This window comes from Neomonachus schauinslandi, chromosome 6 (assembly GCF_002201575.2).
Source record: "Neomonachus schauinslandi chromosome 6, ASM220157v2, whole genome shotgun sequence".
Taxonomy (NCBI): domain Eukaryota; kingdom Metazoa; phylum Chordata; class Mammalia; order Carnivora; family Phocidae; genus Neomonachus; species Neomonachus schauinslandi.
The window spans coordinates 114,464,428-114,488,529 of NC_058408.1; the positions used below are offsets into that span (position 1 = coordinate 114,464,428).

Consider the following 24,102-nt stretch of genomic DNA (forward strand, 5'->3'; position numbering starts at 1 on the left):
CTGCCCTGCTGCGGGACCAGGGGCAAACCCTGACCCCTCTGGGGCCTCCTTTTCCTCCATGGCCCACAAATGGGTTAACCTGGACTCTCTGGGTCTCCTGGGAGAGACTGCTTGCTGCATGGCATCTAAGGGTGGTTGTGTGGGGATGCTGGTGGTCCTTCCTCTTTCCTGTGCTTCAGGATGAACTCTGCCTTCTCACTGGCTTACAAGAGGAACAACAATTTCAGGAGGCCCCTGTAAGCAGGTCCCCTGGTGGCTGTGTGTGGACCTTGGGAGCCTCGCTGCAAGTGTCAGGGTGACTTGTGGAAGGGGCTATGTGGTCAGAGCCCGAGGCAGGGTGTGGGCCACTTTCCCCCCAGAGGAAGGGGGAGGGGATCACTCACCCTGTGGAGGGCACTCATGAACTGTCACCAGCACACACCTGTGCCCCAGAGCTCCCCTTCCTCGGGGCCCTCCTTCTTCCTCCAAACAGCACACAGGGGCATGCAGGAACTTTTTTAGGCATTAGGGATTTAGTTGGGCCTCCTGCAACCAACTGTGCTGAAGGTGTGTGCATTCTGTACAGGGAGGGAGGACGGGGAGAGAAAATATAAACATATTTATATAAGTGAAATACTGTCTGATGCTGAGAATTGTTATGAAGAAAGAAGGTAGGAAAATGGTTCAAGAGTGATTCACAGGGCCCTGTGTTATTCTGGTCTCCAGGAAGGACCACCTGAGTTGGTGACAGGTGAGCTGAGACTGGCTAGTAAGAAGAGCCATATCAGGCACAGACCTGTAGGCAGAGAGAGGGGGGAAGGTTTTATTCTAGTTGCACCATGAAGGCTCTGGAGGGTTTAAGCAAGACCGTAACTGATGTTTATTGGGCAACCATCATATGCCTGGAGTTTTTCTAAGCACATTATGCGTATTTCTCTTTTAATCCTTCTCCAGCCTCTGAGGGGGTGGGTGTGGGTAACAGGTAGGAAAAGTGAATCCCAAAGAGATTAAGCAATATGCCCAAGGTTGTGCAACTAATGGGTAGGAGAGAGACTTGGGCTTGGACCCAGACTCTTTCTAATGTCTGGGGAAGCTGCCTCTAAAAACCTTGCTGCCCTCACTTTAAAAATGGAGAGAAAATGCATAAATTATAGAGTTAAATGAAGATTCAATAAGACGATGTGTGCCAAGCACCTAGCATAGTGCCCTGGCATAGAGTTAGGTGCTCAAAATACGATAGCTTTTACTGTTAGTGTGATTATCTCCTTAGTGCTCTAGCGCTGGATAGAAAGCACCCAGATGAAAAGGCACAGAATAGTAGGGAGGAAGACAACAATGACCTCATCACTGCCATTTTATAGGACTTGTGAATCAAGCACAAACCTGCCTGGGAAGCAAGGAGGGCCTCGTGGAGAGTCAAAGGAATATTCCAGGCAGATGTGTGGAAGGACACACCAGACAGAAGAAGCAGGAAGTAGTGAAGCCTGTGCAGGACATAGCTCTTAGCCTGATCTGCCTGGAATCAGAAGTCCTAGATAGCACAGTGTGTATTCCCCCTGGTTCCTAGCCCAGTTTGGGCTCTCATTTACCCAAAGCTCTGCTGTTTCTCACCCCACTCAGGCTGCATGCAGGATGGGACAGCACTGGGAGACGTGCAACTCCCTCCCTGGGCTGATGGGGACCCTTGGAAATTCATCAGCCTGCACAGACAGGTGAGTTGACCAGGGTCACGTCAGAGGCTCTGGCATCCTGAATGAAGACCGCAGTATTTTCTTAATCTCCATGGAGGCTTTCTGTGCAAGCAGAGGGCTAGTGACAAGCATTTCTGAGGCTCTTATGTCTAGAGAGCCCAGAGAAGGTGCTAGGCTCCATGCTCCAGGTTAACAGGAAAAAGTTTGTGTTCTGGGCTCTTTCAAGAGTTCCATTAGACTTTGCCCTTGTGCCAGTTTGTTGTGGGAATCACTGGGGGAAGCAAATTCAGACTTTTTTTTTGGATGCCCTGGAGGTCAAGTCAGTGACTTTCGCTGGCCCTGTAGGCAGGGCTATGCCTGGACCATAGTGCTCAGTATAGCTCAGAGAGGGGCTGGAGGCCCTGAAGGGCTCCTACTGGCCAAAGGGTTTGCCAGGACTGGGGAATACTTGGCTTCTTAACCAGAGAGGTTGATGTGGTAGAGGCTATTTTGGGACACATATCCTAGATCAAATACATGCATTAGCATAAACCATGAAAATACATGCAACATCATTAGTCATCAGGGAAACATAAATTAAAACCACAGGAGATGACATTACATACTTACAAGAGTGGCTAAAATTTTAAATATTGACAAAACCAAGAGTAAGCAAGAATAGGGAGAATCAGAATTCATTACACATTGTTTGTAGGAAAATAAAATGGAAAAGCCGCTTTGGAAAAAAATTAGTAGTTTCTTATAAAGTTGAAGACGCATTTGCCTTATCACCCAGCAATTCCACTTGTATATATTGACCCAAGAGAAATAAAGACATGTCCATGGAAAAGCATGCACAAAAATATGCATCAGTTTTATTGATACTTATCGAAAACTGAAAACAACCCAAATATCCAGCAACTGATAATGGATAAACAAATGATTTAGCCACACAATGGAATACTACTTAGCAATAAAAAAAAATAGATTACTGATACATGGAGCAACACAAATTAATCTCAAAAGCATTATCCTAAGCAAAAGAAACCAAAACTCAAAGCTACATACTATGGGATTCTATTTATGTGACATTCTGGAAAAGGTAAACTTACGGGGACAGAAGGCAGATCAGTAGTTACTAAGGTCTGGAGTAGGGGTGATGGGAAAGGAGTACAAGAGAACATTTTGAGTTGATGTAAATGTCCTATATCTCAGTTATGGTGGTGGTTACATGATCGCATGCCTTTGTCAGAACACACTGAACTATACATTTAAAAAGGGTGAAATTTATTATATGTATATTGTACCTAAAAAGAAAAAAATCTGGGGTGGGCCTGACTAGTAAAAACAAAGCTGTGTTCTTTCTTCTGCCTTCTCCCTTGGCAAGGAGAAAATTCTTCCCTGGTTTATCCTTGCCTCTGGAAATGTAGTAATGGTAGGCATCTCTCCCACAACCCACTGGTCTTGAGTAGTTGGACCAGAGATGAACTTAACCTTCAGGTGGCAGCAGCTCTCTGCCAAGGTGCTCTCAGAAAAGTTCTTAGCCTGGGCTGAGTGAGCAGATTCACTCTACAGGTCTGCAGATGCCAGTGGTCTAGCAGGGAGGCAGCTTGATGAAATAACCATGCAAATAACAAGGAAATTATAACTGCACAAAGTGCTATGAAGGAGAGAAATTCAATGCCATCAGATATAGGTTAGAGGTGTGACCAAGGGGAACTGGGTGGTGACAACAGTGGGGAGACCTCTTTTGGTGGAGTAAAGATTAGGTTGGAGTGGGTTCGGATGTTAATGATCAATGTCAGTGAAAATTATTAGAGTAGGAATCTCTGAAAATCTTCTACTCCATAAAAGTAATAAGAATAATGGCAAAGATTGTCATAAAAAAACTTCAGAACTCAGGAAATTAAACAGAGGCTTGGTAAAATCAGGGGAGTATTCCTTTGAGAAAAATGGCTGAATCTTTGTAAAGACAGCAAACTTTGTGGTGTTTTAACTTACACTATACTCATTTCTCCTATTCAACTCCATAGTAGCTTTGAAAACCAACAGCCCACAATAACAGTGGAAACCAACAACCTAGCAGTCATTGGAGGGAGAAGAATGGGGTTGGAGCTCCTTCAAAGCCCCATATCCAGAGAACTGTCATTATTTGACCTGTTAGTGGTTCCCTGAAAGTCCCCACCAGCAAGGCCGTCTTTATTTGATCTCAAAGCCTGCATAGTACAAAAGCCTTTCCTTTGGTGACATTTGTGAAAAAATAAACCAGAGACAGTTGTTCAACACTGTGGCTGCCAGAGGCAGTGGATATAATTGGACAAACAATAGACTAACCAAAAAGCTTAAATGGAAAAACTAGGGAATGAGCTACTTATTAGGAGGCCTTGAAACAACTTCAAAATATCCAACAAATGTTGGAGAGGTTGTGGAGAAAGGGGAACCCTCTTACACTATTGGTAGGAATGCAAGTTGGTACAACCACTTTGGAAAATAGTGTGGAGTTTCCTCAAAAAATTAAAAATAGAGCTACCCTATGACCCAGCAATTGCACTACTGGGTATTTACCACAAAGACACAGATGTAGTGAAAAGAAGGGCCATATGCACCCCAATGTTCATAACAACAATGTCCGCAATAGCCAAACTGTGGAAAGAGCCAAAATGCCCTTCAACAGACGAATGGATAAAGAAGATGTGGTCCATATATACTATGGAATATTACTCAGCCATCAGAAAGGATGAATACCCAACTTTTACATCAACATGGATGGGACTGGAGGAGATTATGCTAAGTGAAATAAGTCAAGCAGAGAAAGTAATTATCATATAGTTTCACTCATATGTGGAACATAAGGAATAGCATGGAGGACATTAGGAGAAGGAAGGGAAAAATGAAGGGGGGGGAAATCAGAGGCAGAGACGAACCATGAGAGACTGTGGACTCTGAGAAACAAACTGAGGGTTTTGGAGGGGAGGGGGGTCAGGGGATGGGTTAGCCCGGTGAAGGATATTAAGGAGGGCATGTATTGCATGGAGCGCTGGGTGTTATATGCTAACAATGAATCATGGAACACTACATCAAAAACTAATGATGTACTGTATGATGACTATACATAACATAATAAAAAAAATTTTTAAAAAATCCCTGAAATCTAGAAGGACACACCCATCTGTAGGGCTGCTTTCATGCACAAGGCTGTGTTCATGCTCCTAAGGTCCTAAGCTTCACTTCTGGCTGAAATTGAGGCTCTGTGCAAGCAGGATATGAGGTAAACTCAGAGTTTTTAAGGCAGCTTCTTCCTGGCTGAACGCTAAAGCTATGCCCTAATATGCACACAAAGCCCCTCCCTAGGCAAAGACTGGAATACTAGCTGGTTCTAGGCATTTAAAGAAATCTTCATCCAATCATAAGATGACCATTAAGCTAACAGAGAAGAGGTTTTAGTGGCCACATACAACAAAAAATATAGACTTTATAGAACTAGTTCAGAAAAGTCACTAAACAAACAAACAACAATAACAAACAGTAACAACAACAAACCCTGGGGAGGGGAAAATCTGATTTCCAGAGTTGACAGATCATATTATCTAAAATGTCCAGTTTTCCACAAAAATTATGAGACATGTAAAGAAAAAAAAAGTATGGCTCATACAGAGGGGAAAAAAGCAGTCAATAAAAATATCTCTAAGGAAGCCTAAACTTTGGACTTACTAGACAAAGACTTTAAATCAGTTATTGTAAATATATTCAAAGCATTAAATAAAACAATGTTTGAAGACCTAAAGGAGAGTATAACAATGAGAAAATATAAATAAAGAGATAGAAATTGTGCAAAGGAACCAAATAGAAATTGTGGAGCTAAGAAGTACAGTAACTGAGATGAAAAATTCACTAGAAGGGATCAATAGCAGGCAGAAGAATCAACAAACTTGGAAGATAGGTCAATTGAGATTATCCAGTCTGAGAAACAGGAAGAAATGAGTGAAGAAAAATGAACAGAACCTAGGCACCTGTAGAACACCATCAAATGTACCAACATACACAAATTGGAAGTACCAGAAAGAAAAGAGAGAATGGGGCAGAAAGAATATTTGAAGAAATAATGTTCAAAAACATCCCAATTTTGATGCCAAGCATTAATTTATACATCCAAGATACTCAATAAATTCCAAGTAGGATAAACTCAAAGAGATCTATACTTAGACACATCATAAATTGTCAAAAAGGAAAGTCAAAGGAAGAATCTTGAAAGCAACAAAAGCAACTCATCACTTACAGGCTATCTTCAATAAGATTAATAGTTAATATTTCATTAGAAACCATAGAGGTGGGGCACCTGGGTGGCTCAGTTGGTTGGGCATCTGACTTTGGCTCAGGTCATGATCCCAGGGTCCTGGGATCGAGCCCTGTGCCAGGCTTCCTCCTCAGTGGGGAGTCTGCTTAAACCTCTCCCTCTGTCCCTCCACCCCCACCCTGTGCTCTCTTGCTCATGCTCTCTCTCTCTCAAATAAATAATCTTCTTTAAAAACAAGAAACCATAGAGGTAAGAAGGCAGTGGTATGAAATATTCAAAGTGCTGAAAGACTATAAGCCAATAATTTTATAGCCAGCAAAACTATTCTTCAATAAGGAAGAAATTAAGATATTCCCAGACATATAAAACTAAAACAATTTATCATTAGCAGACCTGCCCTATAAAAAACACTAAAGGGAGTTCTCCATGCTAAAATAAAAGACAGTAACTCAAGTCCACATGAAGAAATAAAGGAGGTGAGTGATAATAAGGAAACAGAAATGGTAAGGATGGGAAGAAACGATACACATCAAACTCCAAGCCAGTGCCTGGCACCTATTAGGTGCACAGTGTAATCATTGTAGCTAACGTTACGTGGAGCTCACTGTGCACCAGGCATGGACACAAACCAAACCTCACATAATTCCACAAAGAAGGTACAATTACTGTCCCCATTTCATAGATGAAGAAGATGAAGGCACTGAGGAACAGAGATGTTAAGAAATGTCCATGGCAGGGCTGGGGTCCAGCCTGCTCCAGAGCGTGTTCTCCTAACTGCTACACTTAGTCTCAACCTCCTGACATCTCTGGTCAGAATCAGCTCTCCTTTTTTCTTATATCAATCTCAACAGGACCCCAAGACTTTATTTTCAGCCTTCTGTTTAGATATCACTGCAAGACATAGATATTCTGAACTCATGGTTATAGCGTGGAGTGAATGAGCTAGGGTTATGGGAGCAGTCAGATCTCTTTTCCCACTAGCTAGAGGCAGGAACTGGATGGTCATTGGATGGCCCACATGTCTGCCCACTTAGTGCTCATCAAGCTCAGTGAGATGTCACATCTTTCCTGTGCAGAGCCAGCATCCTGAGGCATGTGCCCCCTCATGATCTGTGCAGAGGGCTCACAAGTCCAAGAGAGGCCTTCATTTTTCATGCTCTTTGGGTTTTGGTTCCAGGCTCTGGAAAGTGACTTTGTCAGTGCCAACCTCCACCACTGGATAGACCTCATTTTTGGGTACAAGCAGCAGGGGTCAGCTGCGGTGGAAGCTGTTAATACCTTCCACCCCTACTTCTACGGTGACAAAATGGACCTCAGCAGCATCAGTGACCCCTTGATCAGGAGCACCATCCTGGGGTTTGTCAGCAACTTTGGACAGGTGCCCAAACAGGTACAGCATCCACGTTCTTGGTCTTGCTTTCTCAAAAGAGTGTGTGCACTGTGAGCTTGGGAGTGAGAGTGAGGACATTTTCTCCTGGATAGGAACAAGAGAGGACTGGGGAGGGGGAAATGGTCTTCCTACACCCCTCAACATCAGGGCTTACCCCTCTGTTTCCATCTGATGTTGATGAAGATGACGACATCATTAATGATAATGATGAGGACTACATTCCCCTGTGATACATGTGACAGACACTACAGTAAATCCATAGGATTTAATTGTCTATATGTGTGTCTATACTTCAGAGTTGCTGTGAAGAGCCAATGAATGGAGACATTAAGTGCTCGAAAGTGCCTGAAACGTGATGGGCGCTCTACAAATGTTAGTTACTAGTATGATTCCCTCATTGAATCCCCTCATAAGCTCTGGGTATAGGGATTATTCTTTTACAGATCAGGACACTGAGGCTCAGAGAGGCTGAATACGTAACTTGCCCACAGTTGCACTTTCGCAGATGCCAGAGGTAGAGCTCTAGCCCCATCTGGCTGGCCCCAAAGCCTATGCCATTCACCAGCAGTGGGAGAATATCTGAGTTCTGCCCCCTGGGCTCCTGGTGAAGTTGCTGGGGTCTCACGTGGACCTTTTGCTTCACTGGCTCCATCCTGCATCAGGATAGTCATGTAGCAATATGAGGCTATATGTTCATGGTGACATCCTGGTGAATGGTGGGCAAGAGGAGCACTTATTTAACTGATCCCAGCCTTGTTGACCCTCAAACTTCAGTTCAGCGTGGAGAGGCTTTCTTCCTAAGGACAGCCATCTGGGCTACTAGCGTAGCCCCATGGGCTGGGGTCTCAGCCTAGGAAGTCAGGAGCCATGCTGGGAAATGAGTGCGTAAGCCCAGCCAATTCTGGGGCCATCTTGGGCAGCAGCCTTACCCACATGTAACCACGAGGCTTGGATGGGCTCATTTTACAGTGCAAATCTAGTAACATCTTTTCTACCTGGTCTTACGTGACATGCTCCAGGTTTGTTCAGCTCCCAGGGGAGGGCAATGTGAGAAGTGCCTAAGGGTGACTTGGAGAATGGACAATGTATCCAAAATGTGGGTTTGGCCAGGGAGCACTTCTTAGGAAAGAGAGAATTTCAGGAAAGAAGCTCGGGTAGCATAATGATTCATTTCTTTAAGAAATGAAATAATCCAGATAAAGCAATTAAATCAAAATAGTAGCTACCCCCATCCAATTGTGCCCTGGGTGATATACTCACCACCCTTGTCCACAAGCAAAAAATATTTTCACATCAGTGTGCTCACAGAGTGCACACAGTTTTAGATTCTGATTTTATTTAGTGATGTAGCATATTAGCTTTTACAAAAATATTTCTAAGTAATCATCAGAATTAGAATTCTTCCAGTGGTCCCAACTAGAGGCAGGATTAAAATACTTCAGGACCATGGACTTGCCATCAAGGGGCTGTGCATGCTGAGGCTATGACAGGCCTCTAGCCTCTGGTGCTTTAGTCATTCTGCTGTGCAAAGGAGGGACATTCTTTGTTTAATGCTCATTTAAAAATCACTGTTCTGATTTCTGTTTGTATTGATCACCCACCCAGCTTTACTAGGTAGACCAGTATCTGATCAAGGGCTGTCACTGAGCCTAGACTGCTGTGAGAACCCCCTCCCCCCACCCCCAGCTGCCTGCTGAGCGTTGCCTCTGCCCCTGGGTCCATCTGGGGCCAGATCTCCCCCCTCCATTGTGGCACCCAGTGGATGTTTCCATCGAGGAGCATGGGCCCGATGGCTGGAAAAAACAGCCTTGTTGGGGAGGGGAGGGTGGAGAGCTGGCCTCAGCTGCCCTTTGTGGCAGCAGCAAGATTCTGCTAGCAGCATGGCCTTGCACTTCATGTTTTGCCTGGTTATGCAAAAAGTTTGGCATTAGGGACGATTTGACAGCAGAGATCTAAGAAAAATGAAAATAAAAAAGGCCACTAATGGGGTTTGCCTGTGCTCTTTGGAATGTTTGAAGGGATGCTATTAAAGAATTCTGTGTTGATGCCCAGATGGATGTGCCTGCAGAGAGTTTGTAAGGGAAAGGGAAAAAAAAAAAATACGAGAAAGAGCTCAAGCAAATGAAGAGAGACATGTGATCTAGAGTGGAAAGAGGGTCATTCTGACTCCATGATATGAGACGCAGCTCTGCCAGGGACCAGGGCTCCTCGATGAGGTCATCCTGTCCCAGGCAGCATGGAAAAGATGACAGTTTGGCAGCCAGGAGGGCTATTTCTGCTAGTCCCGCACCATGAGCTGGAGAAAGTAGCTGCCCCTCTCTGAGCCCCAAGCCCCTTATCTGCAACATCTGAGGGTTGAACCAGACAGTTCTGTTTATGCTCATCTCAGTCAGGAGCAAGCCCAGCCCAGGCAGCACTCAGAGCAGAGGTGCTGCTGTGACTTGCGTGGGGACGCTGCCGCCTCAGGCCATCCATCCCTAATGACTTGTGTGGTCTGAATTTGTCCTCTGTCTCTCCAGCTCTTTACAAAACCCCACCCAGCCAGGACCACCGTGGGCAAGCCTTCACCTGGAAAGGATGCTGTCCTGCCTGGGAGCCTGCCCAGCCACCCACAGCCCTTCTTCTACAACCTGCATGCGCTGAAGCCCTCCCAGGTCACAGTCAAAGGTGCCTACTTGGTCTGCTTTGTTTGGCGCCCTGTCCCAGAGTTGTCCCTTCAGCGACTATTGCTCCTTTGGAGGTTCGGGGGTACAGACCCTTCAGGGTCTTGGGGTCTGGCTTTAGATGGCGGTATCTCTAGTCACAGAAGGAATCTGGGGAGGCCTCTGCTCTGGAAATGTCCAGAACCACCTCTGTTAGATCCTGACAGACTGACCTGTCTATCTAAGACACACATTCCTCTGTTTCTTTCATATATGTGTGCGCGCACATGCGCACACACACACACACACCTCTCTTTCTCTTTCTCTTTCTCTCTCTTTCTCTTTCTCTTTCTCTCTCTTTCCTATACACACACACACCTCCTCACCTCCAAAGCCAAGTGAGGAAGTTCCAGATTTCCCGAGGGAAGTACAGCCTCCCCTCAGTGGTACCCACGGTCACTGTTGCTCCCGAGCACCCAGGTGGGCCCGCGGGCCTTAGCCAAGAGCATCTGTCCTGGGCAGACAGCCCAGTGGGAGTTCCAGCCCGGCTGCTTCCTGGAGACACGGTGTGTGTAAAGTCTGATGTCTGCCACCTGCGGGCTGCACAGCTTTGGGGAAATCCCACTGCATGGGGCAACATTCTGGAGTTGTATAAGGACTATAGCGTGGGATTTGTTGGGGTTTTGTGATGTGTCCTTTTTTTCCCTTCAAATCCAAGAATGGTGTCTTTGGTACACCCCACCCTGCTAGATAAGGTGCCCAGGAGGGGCAGGAAGGGCAGAGCCCCACTAAGGCTCCTGTGGCTGCCCGGACAGCCTCAGCCGCTCCTCCCCTGGCATCAGCCCTCAGAGACACTGAAGACCTGCATGGCCACATGCGAGCTTCATGTATGTGCGAAGGCAGGGGAGGGCGCAGCTCGGGACCAGGGTCTGACACGGCCCCTGGAGTGAGGCCCTCGGGTGCGGTGCCTTGGCGAGCAAGCGGCCCCTGCCCAGGCTGGTGCTTTGCCAAGTCTGGGTCACCTGCCGTGGCTCCTGTCTGGGCCCAGTGATAGGAGGTGTTGTCCTTTGGCGTGTAAGCTCCACCATACTAACTGCAGGGTAGATATGTACCTTTTCTCTCTAGGCTCCGAATCGCCCAAAGGAGCCATTGGCCACATCGTCTCTACCGAGAAGAGCATCCTGGCCGTGGAGAAGAACAAGGTGCTGTTGCCTCCTCTCTGGAACAGGACCTTCAGCTGGGGCTTTGATGACTTCAGCTGCTGCCTGGGGAACTATGGCTCCGACAAGGTGGGTGGGCATGGGACGCAGGGCAGGCTCAGGGAGCAGGGCAGGCACGGGGCCTCAGCCTCTGTCTTTTGGGGCAGAGGCAGTCAGGGGATGGGCCGTCCCAAAGCAGGCACAGCTGCCCACACCCCACTGCCTCCACGTGGCCGTGCCCCCTGCCTGGGAGGGAGAGGTTTATACGGCTGGGCTCAGGGCCCTTGTGGGCCAAGCCTCCAATCTGTGTTCGGAGGAGTGGAGCTTGCAGGTTCTCGGTGCACGCCGTCACCTTAGAGCAGTCTCTGCCACCAGCTGGTCACTCGGCTACATGGAGGCCACTCAGACTCTCACTCAGCCTGGGTGGGAAGTCAGCGTTCCTCTGGCCCTGGTCATGGCTCAGAGTCAGAGGACAGTCACTGAGCATTCAGCCAGTGCCAGAAGCCAACCATCTGGTTAGTCTTGACTAACCATGACTCCATCCTTGACTCAGGCCATCCAGTGACCTCACTTCTTGCTGGGGTCCTGGCAGCCTCCCAGGCTCCTTGCCTAGCCCCCCTCCCCTCCCACCCTAATTCCCACCCACTGATCACATGGCGTGAACTCCCTGCCCACCAAGCTCTGCCTCTCCACCCCCAGGCTTCCCTACCACTTCATGAGGCAGCCTGAAACTAGTCCCAGATATCAGCCCCTCCTGAAAGCTGTCTCTGACCTCCTCAGGCTGTCGTTGGCCTCCTGAGGCTCACTGTGCTCCCAAGGGATTTTCACAGTGTCCCCATGACTTCCTGCTTGCTTGTCTCTCCCCACTCCCTAGAGTATGAGCTCCCTGGGGACAGGCTTGGACTGTCTGGATTTTGTCACCAGAGCCAGCCTCCCGAACAAGTGAATGTCCCCCCGTTCCCATGGCCCACAGGCAAGCCAGCAGTATCCAGACCTGCCTTTGTCCCTGTGTCACCCTGTCCTGGCCCTCAGCCCTGTGCTGGCCGGGGCACCAGGGCTCATCCCGCTTGTCTCCTCTAGATCCTAATGACGTTCGAGAACCTGGCTGCTTGGGGCCGCTGTCTGTGTACCGTGTGCCCAGCCCCCACAGTGATCATCACCTCTGGGACCAGCGCTGTGGTGTGTGTGTGGGAGCTCAGCATAGACAAAGGCCGCCCAAGAAGCCTGCACCTCAAGCAGGTATGGTGCCTCGGTGGGGACGGTGCCTGGGGCGGGTGCAGCACCCTAGTGTGGCCCAACTCCCTGAGCACCGAAAGCCCTGCCTCCCTCAGGAGCAGAGAACACAGTGAGGCACTGGGGGCGGCACACGGCTCTGTGCCATGAGAGGGCCACGGTTTCATGGCCACGGTGGATTTCACAAGCCCGCGGGGCAGGTGCCTCCGTGGAGACCCACGCCTCCGTGAGAGACGCTGCTTGCGCCGCAGAGCCAATGAAACCAGTTTCCTTGTGCTAGAGCCGTTTTTGACCATGTGCCAGGGACGTTTTATGCCGAACATTTTGCCTTCTCAACAGCCCTGTCAAATACGTACTATTATCGTCCTTACTTTACTGCTGGAAAAAAAAGCCGGTGCAAGGAAGTTAAGTGACTGGTGCTAGAGGCAGAAATGGAAAGGCTGTTTCAGAACAGAAGTGGTTGTGCAGGAATAGAGCAAAAGCAGGGGGCAATGGCCTCATTCTGGTCCCGGCTCAGGAGCCACCGCTGCTCTGAGAACAAGCACAGTGTCCTTACTGTTTACTACGACTCGTGCATTCATTTCCTCTTGTAAAGCAGGCACTATCATTCCCACTTCCACAGGAGAGACCGAAGCTCAGAAAGAGCGAGTTTGCATTTTAATCTAGGTCGATCTAACTCTAAGCCCATGCTTCCTGCCTTTGCACCCTTGAACTTGCCTGAGAGTACCACTAGGTCTTCCCAACTCTGAAGTGCAACTTGTGTTTACGTCCGCTTTATAGTTAGCCGTAGAGACCCAAGCTAACGAAAACCCAAACGAATCATACAAAACTCACCATGGGCCAGATTTCCTAAACTGAACATGTTTCACCGGAACTGATCCTGGGTTCCTGTGGATGCTTTTCAAGCCACCCCCCAGCGCATGGGCAGTGCACGGTGGACTCTCATGAACATGAGGTGAAGGAAGTCAGTGCTGAGGGGGCAGGTGAATCCTGAGGAGCAGTGGCACCTGCCGGGCCGGGGCAGCAGTGTGGGCCACGCGCGGGCTGCCTTCACCAGACTCTCCAAGGCAGTCCTCCAAAGCCAGCCTCGGAGCGCCCTGCCTTTTCACATTTTCAACATTGTTCTGGGTTTCCCTGCTCCTTTCCATGAACTGCAGTCAGGAAGCTGGGTTCTAATGCCAGACTTAAGTGAAGAGACAGTGCATTACTCTGTGGAGCCTTCCCCTCTCCCAGGCACCACTCTGGGGATAGCCGGAGATCCAGCCTGACTGCAGAGCTGGCCTTGGGGAGTCGGGGAAGCGGGCTGCCCCAGCTGCTCTGAGGTCCCTTTTAGAAATGAAGATGAACTGTAAAAGCCCCAGTATTGACAGCATAAAAATGCCATTCATCATCCTCTCCTAGTTATAAATCAAGAGGGAAAGGATGCGGAATCCCACACGCTCTTATTTCCTAGGCCAAATAGCACACTTTCTCATTTACCTATGGTAGCTGACATGGCTTTGGGGCTCCCCCAGACCACCAGCTGCTCAGTGATCTGCCCCCCACTTGTTGACAAAATCATCATTAAGTAGTTTCATAAACAGTTTTTTTGAGGGTTTTATTTTTGAAAGATATGACAACATTAAAGACAAATGTCAAATTCACTTCAAAGTTGAATAATTCTTTCCAATCCCTATAAAAGTTTTGTTGCATACTGCCATGCCCAGATACACATATTTATACCATTCTGATCATTGTGTAGGTATGTTTATTCTATTTTCGCCCAGCCTATCAAATTGTTTCTGCTTTTCCACAGTCTCTATAATTTACATTTCATTTGTTCCGCATTATTCCATTTCCATAAAATTACATTTCAATTGTTTTATTATGTCAGTGCACCACAGTTTAATAAACCATTTCTTCTAAAACTAGACAATTACATTACTTCCAAATTTTAACTGTTTTAAATAGTGCTGCAGAAAACAACTTACATAGATTGCTGTTTGCTTCTGATTAATTGTTTCCTTAAAATAAATTTCAAGAAGTAGAATTACCAAGCAGGGATGTGATGCTTTATCCATAGCTTTACTGTGTCACCGACGACTCAGAGTGCCCATCTCACAACAGGTGTCCAGCATGAGCAGTTATTTCCAGAGGTTTTTATTTTATTTATTTTTTGCTACTTTAGTTAGGTATGATGACATCATGCAGTTATTTTAACTGGCCATATAGACAGGTACTGCAGTAGCCCCCTCCCCCGCATTGTTCTGGTTTCACTTCCCATGGTCGCAGTTACCTGCGGTCAACCCCGCCCTGGAAGCAGATGCTCCTCCTTCTGACTCATTGTCAGAAGGTCGGTACTGGTGTAACACTGTGTCACGGTGCCTGTCATACCCCTCATGTCATCTCATCAACTCACATCATCACATCACAGGAAAGGTGAGTAGTGTCCAATAAGATATTTCGAGAGAGAGAAAGAGGTCACATTCACATAACTTTTATTACAGTATATTGTTAGGACTATTCTTTATTATTAGTTATTGCTATTAATCTGTTACTGTGCCTAATTCATAAGTTAATTTTTTTCATAGGTATGTATGTATAGGAAAAAAAAAACACAGTAGACATAGGGTTGGGTACTGTCCACAGTTTCAGGCATCTGCTGAGGGTCTTGGAGCATATCCCCCATGGATAAGGGGGGGACTACCGTATTCTGAGAAAACAAAAGAGCCAGTAGAGAACACGTTTAAATCTGCTGTCCTCTTTCGCTGATTTCCCCAGCCTTTCCCGAAGCGGGTGGCTGAGTGCCTCATGGCGGATGGGCACTGCCTGCATGCAGGCTCGTCCCCCTCACTCTCCAGGGCCTCCTCTCAGAAAGCAGCAGACTTGGCCCCATTAATGGACAGCACACACGTAGGCACTTGGGCTCAGAGCTCCTTCTGAATCCCCAGCCCTGACTGCAGGGTCCCCCGGCTTACACGCTTTGGAATCACCGTGTCCCCTGAGGTCAGAACTTAGTCATCAGAGCTCCGGTCAAAGCCTCTGTTTTTCTCTTCATTTAGATAGTTTCCAGTCTCCTAAGATGACCCAAACCATCTTCTGTGGGCCACGTCCAGAACCTTGCCGGCACCATCTGGTTGGTGCCACATTAAGACCTATTGGAAACAAACAGGAATCCCTGGCAGAACTTTTAATTGTGGTGACCAGGCAAAGTGACAGCTTTGAAAAATGATGCTCAGCCTCATTGACCCAAATGAGTGAGCAGTCATCTGTCCTGAGGGTGGAGATTTACCACTAGGTAACCGGCCAGCGTAATCACGTTTCAGAATGCCACCTCCACACTTCTCTGGCAGATTCCAAAGGACGCCAGCAGGGGCACACACAGGAGTTCTCAGATCCGGCTTACCTGGAAGCTTCTGGGACAGTTGTGATGTTGAAGCCACACTGTTGCCAGCAGCAGTGGGCCTGGGGGTGTCAGGTCACCCCAGCCCCTCTGGCACACGTCCAGGGGAGCAAGGGCTCTGGCCCTATTTGGATACGCGGGCATCTATGAACCAGGCCAGACCCAGCGCAGGCCAACCAGAGGGCCAAGACCAGGGCTCTGAGTCACCTGCTGCCACGTGGCCAGACAGGCTATGAACCCAGACCCATCACACATGAAAAGTCATATTTTTTTTCACTATGACCTGACTTCCCTGCCCTCTTCCCATTTTAGTGGGCAGAGGCATATTTGTTTCCGAGGCTCCCTTGGCGTAATGCTTAAACTTGAGCATGCACGAACATTTCCTGGAGGCCTTGTGAAAACCCATGTTTTGGAGCCCCAGCCCCAGAGTTTCTGATTCAGTAGGTCTTGGATAGGGCCCAAGAATTTGTATTTCTAACACGTTCCCCGATGATGCTTATGCACCTGGTTGGAATGCCACACTTTGCAGATCAGTGTCCTTGCCTATGACTAGATGGAAGACAAGTGCAGTTGAGCACACAGCAAGAGGGTGCTACTGGTCTCTGTTTCGGTTGATAAAAGGACTGCAGATGCACCCTGGCTGGGCCCCAACTCCCAGAAATGGATGGAACTGAGCTGAGAGGCCAGCATGGACACACGCGTGCACACACACACACACACACAAACACACGTGCGCACATACCACAGACTTTGGAATCACAGAATCACCCTGAATCTCTCTTTCCTCCTCTGGGACCCAACAGTGAAAAGGAGGACAGGATATCTCCCCAAGTAGCTGGACTGAGAGTCCCTCTCATAAGCTGTGGGTCTGCCTCTTGTCTCCAGGCCTTGTATGGACACACACAGGCTGTCACGTGCCTGGCAGCATCGGTCACCTTCAGCCTCCTGGTGAGTGGCTCCCAAGACTGCACCTGCATCCTGTGGGACCTGGATCACTTCACCCACGTGGCCCGCCTGCCTACCCACCGAGAAGGCATCTCTGCTCTCGCCATCAGTGACGTCTCAGTAAGGCCCTGCCTTCTCAATGTCTGGGAGCCTGCCTGGCAGCACGGTGCAGTGCCCCAAGAGAAAACCCAGGGGCAAAGAGAGGCTGACCACCCAAGAACGTGAAGAGGCTCCCGATAGTATGGAGTATTCTTTACCCAGACAGAGTGGAGCCATCAACATGGGCAGCATCTGGGTCTAGATTTTATTTTTTCCTTTTTTATTTCTCTCCCTCAGGGTGGTGGGGGTGGTGGGAAGTGTCTGTTCTGGCACAAGCATGAAGTTGGCTTTGGTATGAAATCTGCTGGGCTTGACTGACTAATTCAGCTCACTGACTGCAAATGAGTGTTAACTCAGCAGGTGCTTCTGGTCTCCATGGCAGGAAGTGCTTCTGCTTGTCCCTTGGTGCTGGCTACCATAGATGAGCCTGTCAGGAACATGTGTGTGTGTGAGAGACAGAGACAGAGAGAAGAGAGAGAGTTAGAGAAATATATATCTAAATCTCAATATGGAGTTTCTCCCAGGCTAGAATCTCCATCATAGGGCACAGGGTTCCCTGAGGATTCAAAGCCTCTGCATCTGCTCACAGAAAGCCCCAGGAGTCCGGCACGTGGATAGAATGGGCAAGGGGTTAATAGAAGGAGGGGGAGATGATCAAGAAGGCTCCTGGTACCAACTTTAGTCAAAAGTGGTCTCCAGGTAGGCCTGAATCAAGGATGAATGTTACATGGGCAGATAGAGGGTGGATGGATGGATGGATGGATGGATGGATAATAGATGGATAAATGGGTAGATGGATGGATGGGGAGATTGAAGGATGAATAGGCAGATGAGTGGCAGGCAGATAGGTGGATAGATGGATGGATGGATGAATAGGTATGTGGGTGGATGGATATTTGGATGAATTAGTGGGTGGATAGGTAAATGGGCAGATAGAGAGTGGATGGATAGATGGATAGATGGATGGATGGTGGGTGAACGAATGAATTGGTGGCATTAGGAAAGAAAAAAGCCCTGATCTGAGAGAGCATAAAACCCATATAGAATAATGTCCTCAGTCCTCAGAGAAGACTTACATCAGGACAACAACTTGTTGACTCCAACTTGTCCTGAAACCAACCGAGTTCACCAATTGAGTGCCTGCTGGGCCCAGTGCTGGGTACTGGGCAGAGATATATCAACATGGTCCTTGGCCTCAAGCAGACTCTATACCAAACAGTTCAGGAGAGGACATGACGGAGCCAAGTCCAGGGGGCTATGGAGGGGCACTGAGTTGCCTACATCCCTTTTGTGGTTAGGGCAAGGCTCAAAAGCATGGCTCCAGCTGGTTTTATGAGACCTCGGTGACAGTGACCACTACACCATTGGCTATAACATAGACAAGGACTTGAGAAGAAAACTCTGGACATAACCATTATAGGAGATTCAGTGGGGACATTTTTCCTCAGAAATTCCCTTCAGAGGGATATTGTCCAATTTTATGAGTCATATACAATCATTCAAACCTCTGTCCTTGCCCTCCACCAGGTGATATCCAGATTTTCTTCATGGGTAGAGGGCCAGCCAGTCAGGTATAGGTCCCATGTCTAGAGCCAGGGGCAGTCTCCAAGCTGGGTCTTCTATGCCAGTCAGTATATGGTCAGGGAGAGGGTTTCGGGAGGAGTCCAAAGGGCGAGCCACTCAGCTTGTGTCAGGGAAAGCAGTATCCAAACACATTATTGCAATAGGAAAATAGCCAGGAATTTGCAGTGTGTGAAAACACAGCAGACCTATGAGTCATCTGGGAAGAAGTAGGTGTCTTAGAAGGTCTTGGATTACCTTGGATAGTCTTCAGAAGATAGCAGGTTAAGGGTGATTGGGTGTACAAACTCTGTCTGAGCAAGTGGTGGATGGGCAGGCAGTGACCCCAGCATGGGGTAAAGCCGGCTCTCGTGCTGCAGGGCACCATTGTCTCCTGTGCGGGAGCCCACTTGTCTCTATGGAATGTCAATGGACAACCCCTGGCCAGCATCACCACTGCCTGGGGCCCTGAAGGAGCCATAACCTGCTGCTGCGTGTTGGAGGGGCCAGCATGGGACACAAACCATGTCATCATCACTGGGAGTCAAGACGGCATGGTTCGGGTAGGTGTGTCTTGGGCAAAATGAAGGCATGGTACAAGAAAGTGTTTTTCTCTGTTCTGCTCACTTCTTCCAAGAGTCTAAATCTATAGGCTGCATTTCAAGCCAGGTGGCAGACCAGACCAGATCTCCACAGCAAGTGAGGGCAAAGGCAAGTCTCCCTCCAGGCAAAAAGTAAATAAATAAATAAATAAATAAATAAAATTATATATGTATAATTTTATATACACATACACTCATGTAATGAAATAAACACTTATTGTCACAAGGTGTGAAAGCCAAATGGTCAAATGCACAAGAACATAGCCCAGTGCTGAAAAGAAATTTTTGAGCCATCCATTCACACACTTGTCCATCCATCCATCCACCCACTAATCTATCCAGCTGTTTATCTCTATACCTATTCATCATCCATGCATCCTTCCGTCTATCTAACTTTCCATCTACCCATCCATTCATCCATCTACATGTCCATCTATTCATCCATCCATCCAGTAATACATCTACCTACCTACCCAACTATTTATCCCTCTACCCTCCTTCCTTCCTTCCTTCCTTCCTTCCTTTCCTTCTTCCCTCCCTCTCTCCCTCCCTCCCTTCATTCCTTTGTTCCTATCCTCCCATCCAGTGATCTATCCTTCCATATACCCATCCATTTATCAATGAACCCATCTATCAACCCACATATTTGTTCATCTGTTCATCTATCCAAACACCTAACTCTGGCTCTGGGCCAAACTCTTCATACAAGCCATAGGGGACACAGAACTTAATGGTAATAGGCCCTTAAGATGCTCATATCCTGGGAGAGAAGAGAAAAAGAAAATACATGTATGCAATGCATGTTATGACCAGGATAATCAAAGAGTGCCATGGATCCTCTTAGGAAGGCCATGGCGAGGGAGAGCATCCTTCCTCAGCAAGAAACCAGGAAGAGAAGGAAACAAACACTGAGGTGTGAGGATTAGCACAAGGAGAAGAACAAGGTAATTTTTCTGAGACTGACAGGAAAGATGAAGGAATAAGTAAAGAAGGAATCATTCAGAGGCTAACTCAAGAAACTGTCAATTGAATTCCACAGTTTATGAAAGGAAATGTCAAATATGCCACAAGGTATTGAAGAAAATGTCCATTGAATTCTACAAATATTTATGAAAGCTTGCTGTATGACAGCAAGAGATAAGACTGAGGAAGGCCCCTCAAGAAGCCTTTATCTGTGGGCTCTGAGGGGCACATGGTCTCTGCAGAGAGCCAGGCATCCTGGGCTAGCCAGAACATGAGGAGGTCAGCGAGGCCTGGGCTTGGTGGGGTGCGGTCCACGCTGTGGGTCAGTCAGAGGAGCCCGGGCTGTCTGAGTAGCAGGTGCATTTCTTTCACAGGCCCCCAAGTCATGAGTGGGAGTCTTTCATACCCTCAGCACTCATTCATCCAGGAAGATAATTGAGCTCCTGGGATGGCCCAGCACTGTGCTAGGCCTGGTGTGGAGCTCACAGAAGCATTAAGGGGAGGCTGGTCCTTGTCCTTTGGCTACGGAACTTCCAGACTCAGCAAGTGAGAAGCCATATGTGGTCAGCCAGAGGACACTCACAAGAGGGCTTGGGACCAAGAGCCAGACACAGAGGATGGGGAACCCTAGCTGCTGAGTGGGGAGGGAGGCCTCCAGGGATGGCGGCAGCAGGATGAGAGGGCATTAGCTAGGTAAAATGACAATAAACTAGCTGCTGAGTGTCACCCCTAGAGCTGAGGCTGAGGGCAGATGCCCTGTCACAGGAGTGCAGAGTGAACCCATCCAAGTTGAACTGTGCTTGGCCGAAGCCCAAGTAATCTTTCCCAGAGAATACACTAATAGTGGAGGTGAAAGGGGACCAGGCTCCCACACCTTCCCTCAGAGTCCCTTGGACGTGAGGGAATGGGATGGGCCCGAGCCTACAGACAGGATCATTTCCCCAGCCATGGCCTTTTCTCTTTTCTGGACAGATTTGGAGGACTGAGGACATGAAGACGTCTGTTCCTGGGCTGGCAGCACCAGAGGAGACCTCAGCCCCACCTCCAAGCCCTAGAGGTACCTGCCCTGCTCAGGGTGCGGGGCACGCTTGCCTTGCTGAGTCGTCCCTCTCCTCTCCCCTCCTGTAGTGCCATTCAGGCGTACAGAGCCCAGGGAAGCCATCGAGTCTCTCTGGATGTTGCCAAGTTGAGGGGACAGAGCACAGTTTATTGCAAGCTCCTAGCAGATGTGAAGCATCATGGAGAAGTCCTGTTGCATCCTGGCCCCATCTTGCAGGGACCAGTGAGCTCTGGGATGCTCCCTGGACATGTGAACAGTGGTGATGGTGGTTGTCAGGACCTCCTGAGCTTCAGAATGGGTCGGGGGGGGACACGCCTTGCAGAACTTGGTTTAATGTTCTCCATCTGCCTGGATGACTCTTCAATGCCAAACTTCCCAGCCTAGGGCCTGGGTCCAAATACCTACTTGCCTAGACAGCCAGGCTACAGACAGGAGCAAGGAGGGGCCACGGAGGGGCCTTGCCATATGCCTGGGGAGAAGAAGTGGTTCCATAGTGCCCTAGCCTTCCCTGTGGATCCTGGTTCAACCCACTCAACCCCATGGCAAGCTCCTCAAAGTGGGTCTGGGGGTCCTCTGCATCAGCATCGCCCAGGAGCCTTATTAAAAATGTAGATTTGGATCCTGTTCCTACCTTAAACCCCAGCAAATGATTGGGGCTTGTTAGATTTCCATATCCAACAGGTCCCCAGGTAAGTGTGGTGTGCACCAAAGTAAGGGAACAACTATTCCAAAGCCCTCTTTGGGTTGTGGCAGATGGGCCTAAAGGAGGGAAATCTGCTCTTTCTTCTGCCATCATGGCCGCTGGTACCACAACTGGCATGGCCACCATTTCGGAACCCGGAGGGGGAGGGCTGGCCAGGAGCGGCTTCCATGGTGCGCACTTGCCGTGAGTTCTCTTATTTGTCACGGCAACAGTGTGAGGTCGATTTTACTCTGACACCCCTGTGTAGGATAAGGAAATTGAAGCACAGAGAGGCTTAGTAACTTGCCCAAAGTTATATGACTACTGTAGTTTTTACTTCTGCCACGAGAGCAGACACAACCAACCTCAGACTCACGTCACACTGCCAGACTAATCTCGACCACAGATGCTGCCATGCATCACTATCGACAGCACCACCCCCGACCATAGACACAAAGGTCACCATCAAAGCCATCACCTCCTTCTCTTATACCACAGCTGTCCCAATGGCCCCACCGTCACCTCCTCCAGTGCAGCAAACCTTTCTCAGCTCTATCTTCATCGAAGATTTTGGCCCAGGACTGAGACATCTTTCCTGGTGTCTGTGACAACAGGAAACATGTTACCATGAAGTGTGGATTCTCCTGTCATCATGAGTCTCTCTGGTTTGCTCTGCATCCCAGGACCCATGATCTTTCATGGAAGAGAATTTTCCAGAGTGCTGAGGGCTGCCTTCTGAAAAGAGTAGCCATTTTCAGTTAGTTCCTTTCTAGAATGTACTCCACACCTCCTTGAGTCATTTAGTCATCCATTTATGGTTCTTTCTTCACAGAAGCATACACAGACATCTGATGAGCCCTTACTAGGTCCCAGGCTCTGCACAGGGAATCCCTTCCTTCAAAGTAGGGCCATCTGGAAACACTTGTCAATAATCTGGGCTGACCCAGAGCGGTGACCTCACAAGGATCTACAACCACATTCACTTCATTATTCCTAGTGTCTCAAGGGTCTTTGGGACTACAGGGCATCAGCCCATCTCAGAGTAAAAAGAAAGATGTGTGGGGCTTGTGTATTCTAAGAAACTGACAGCACTTCTTTGGAGAGCAGGGCCCAGACTTCCTCCCCGACTGCCACGGTCTTGGAAGAGAGCTAGCACAGGATCCTTGTTCTCTAGCCTGCCCAGGTGTACCCTGTCTGTGGTACACCTGCCCGAGAGCATGCCAGTTCCGGCGTGGGCGCTACTGCCCACTTCTGGAGCCATGGTGGTGCAATGAAGTAAAGGTAGATAAATGGATGTCTGAACAAGAACGCTGCGTGGATGGAAAGACAGATGAACAAAGGGCATGTCAGAGACATTCTGCTGATTCTGGAAGTGCCAGCGTATTCATGGGTTTCTACTCGGAATCAGCAGTTTTGCTGAGACTGTGCTCATTGGGAGTGGGGTCCAGAACAATGGAAAATGAGATAAAAAGCAGGAGACAAGGCTCTAGACCTGGCTCTGTCCCCAACAGCTTCTCTGTCCCTCAGTCCCCCCCCCCCATGAGATGGGGGTGCTCCTGTACATCCTAACGTGATGACAGAAAAATAATAGGACATAGACAATCTACTCAACAAAATGCAGGTCGTCCTTATAATTTTCACAGGCTTGAAAGAGCCTTCCCCCCCTCATATACCGGCTGATGACATTAGGGAGCTCAAAGGCAGTTTCAGGCTGGCAAGAGCCCCCTCAGGCCCAGGTCCACATCCTTCCCCTGCCGTTTGCCCTGACCTGCCTGGGGTCACCACTGTCAAATAGAATTATGTGCCAGGGTTGTGATCACAGTTCAAGGGAGGATTCAGGTGAAATGACATGAGGGCGCAGACACGTTCATGAAAACCAGGCTGGGCCACAGTATGGAGCTAGCAAGTCCATGTGAAGGCTTGCAAACCCAAGCCAGTGGAGGTCTTGCTGTTCTCAAAATACTGCTCGAAACGGTTTTGCTGGAAAGCGACAGTATTGGGCACAACACATAGATATTTGCACACGTGTCCTGTTGGTGTGTATATTGCTGCATCCCTCAGATGTCGTAAGGGGAAAGAGAGGAGATCTTTGAAGATATTAAGGATGCTGCATTTGTGTACAGATGTAATCTAATTTCTGCTTGGAATTCATTTATTTGTCATTTGAAACAAGGACCAACCCCGTTGAGCACAATTCGTTTTAGGAATCGCCCCGTAGATTTGGACTCAACCTGGTACATAAAAAGTGCTCGGGGAAGGCTTGTTGTTTGGACTTTTGCACAGACACAAAATGCGCATGCATTTCCTGGGCCCAGCTAGGGCAGCGGCATCTTCCCGCCCGGCCGCCCAGGGACCTCGCGGGGATGTACCCTGCCCATGTGTCTCCATCTCACCCGTCCATG

General features: G+C 48.4%; 1 protein-coding gene across 1 annotated transcript in view; it reads left to right on the forward strand.

Annotated features, from left to right (window-relative positions):
- The window catches only part of WDFY4 (WDFY family member 4), a 277,946-nt gene that overhangs the window by 251,672 nt on the left and 2,172 nt on the right, over nucleotides 1-24,102 (forward strand). The window contains 8 exon segments of the mRNA XM_021699514.2: nucleotides 1,600-1,691; nucleotides 7,121-7,333; nucleotides 9,853-10,000; nucleotides 11,080-11,264; nucleotides 12,255-12,413; nucleotides 16,675-16,854; nucleotides 18,774-18,956; nucleotides 20,931-21,015. Coding sequence (XP_021555189.2) covers nucleotides 1,600-1,691; nucleotides 7,121-7,333; nucleotides 9,853-10,000; nucleotides 11,080-11,264; nucleotides 12,255-12,413; nucleotides 16,675-16,854; nucleotides 18,774-18,956; nucleotides 20,931-21,015 — 1,245 coding nt within the window.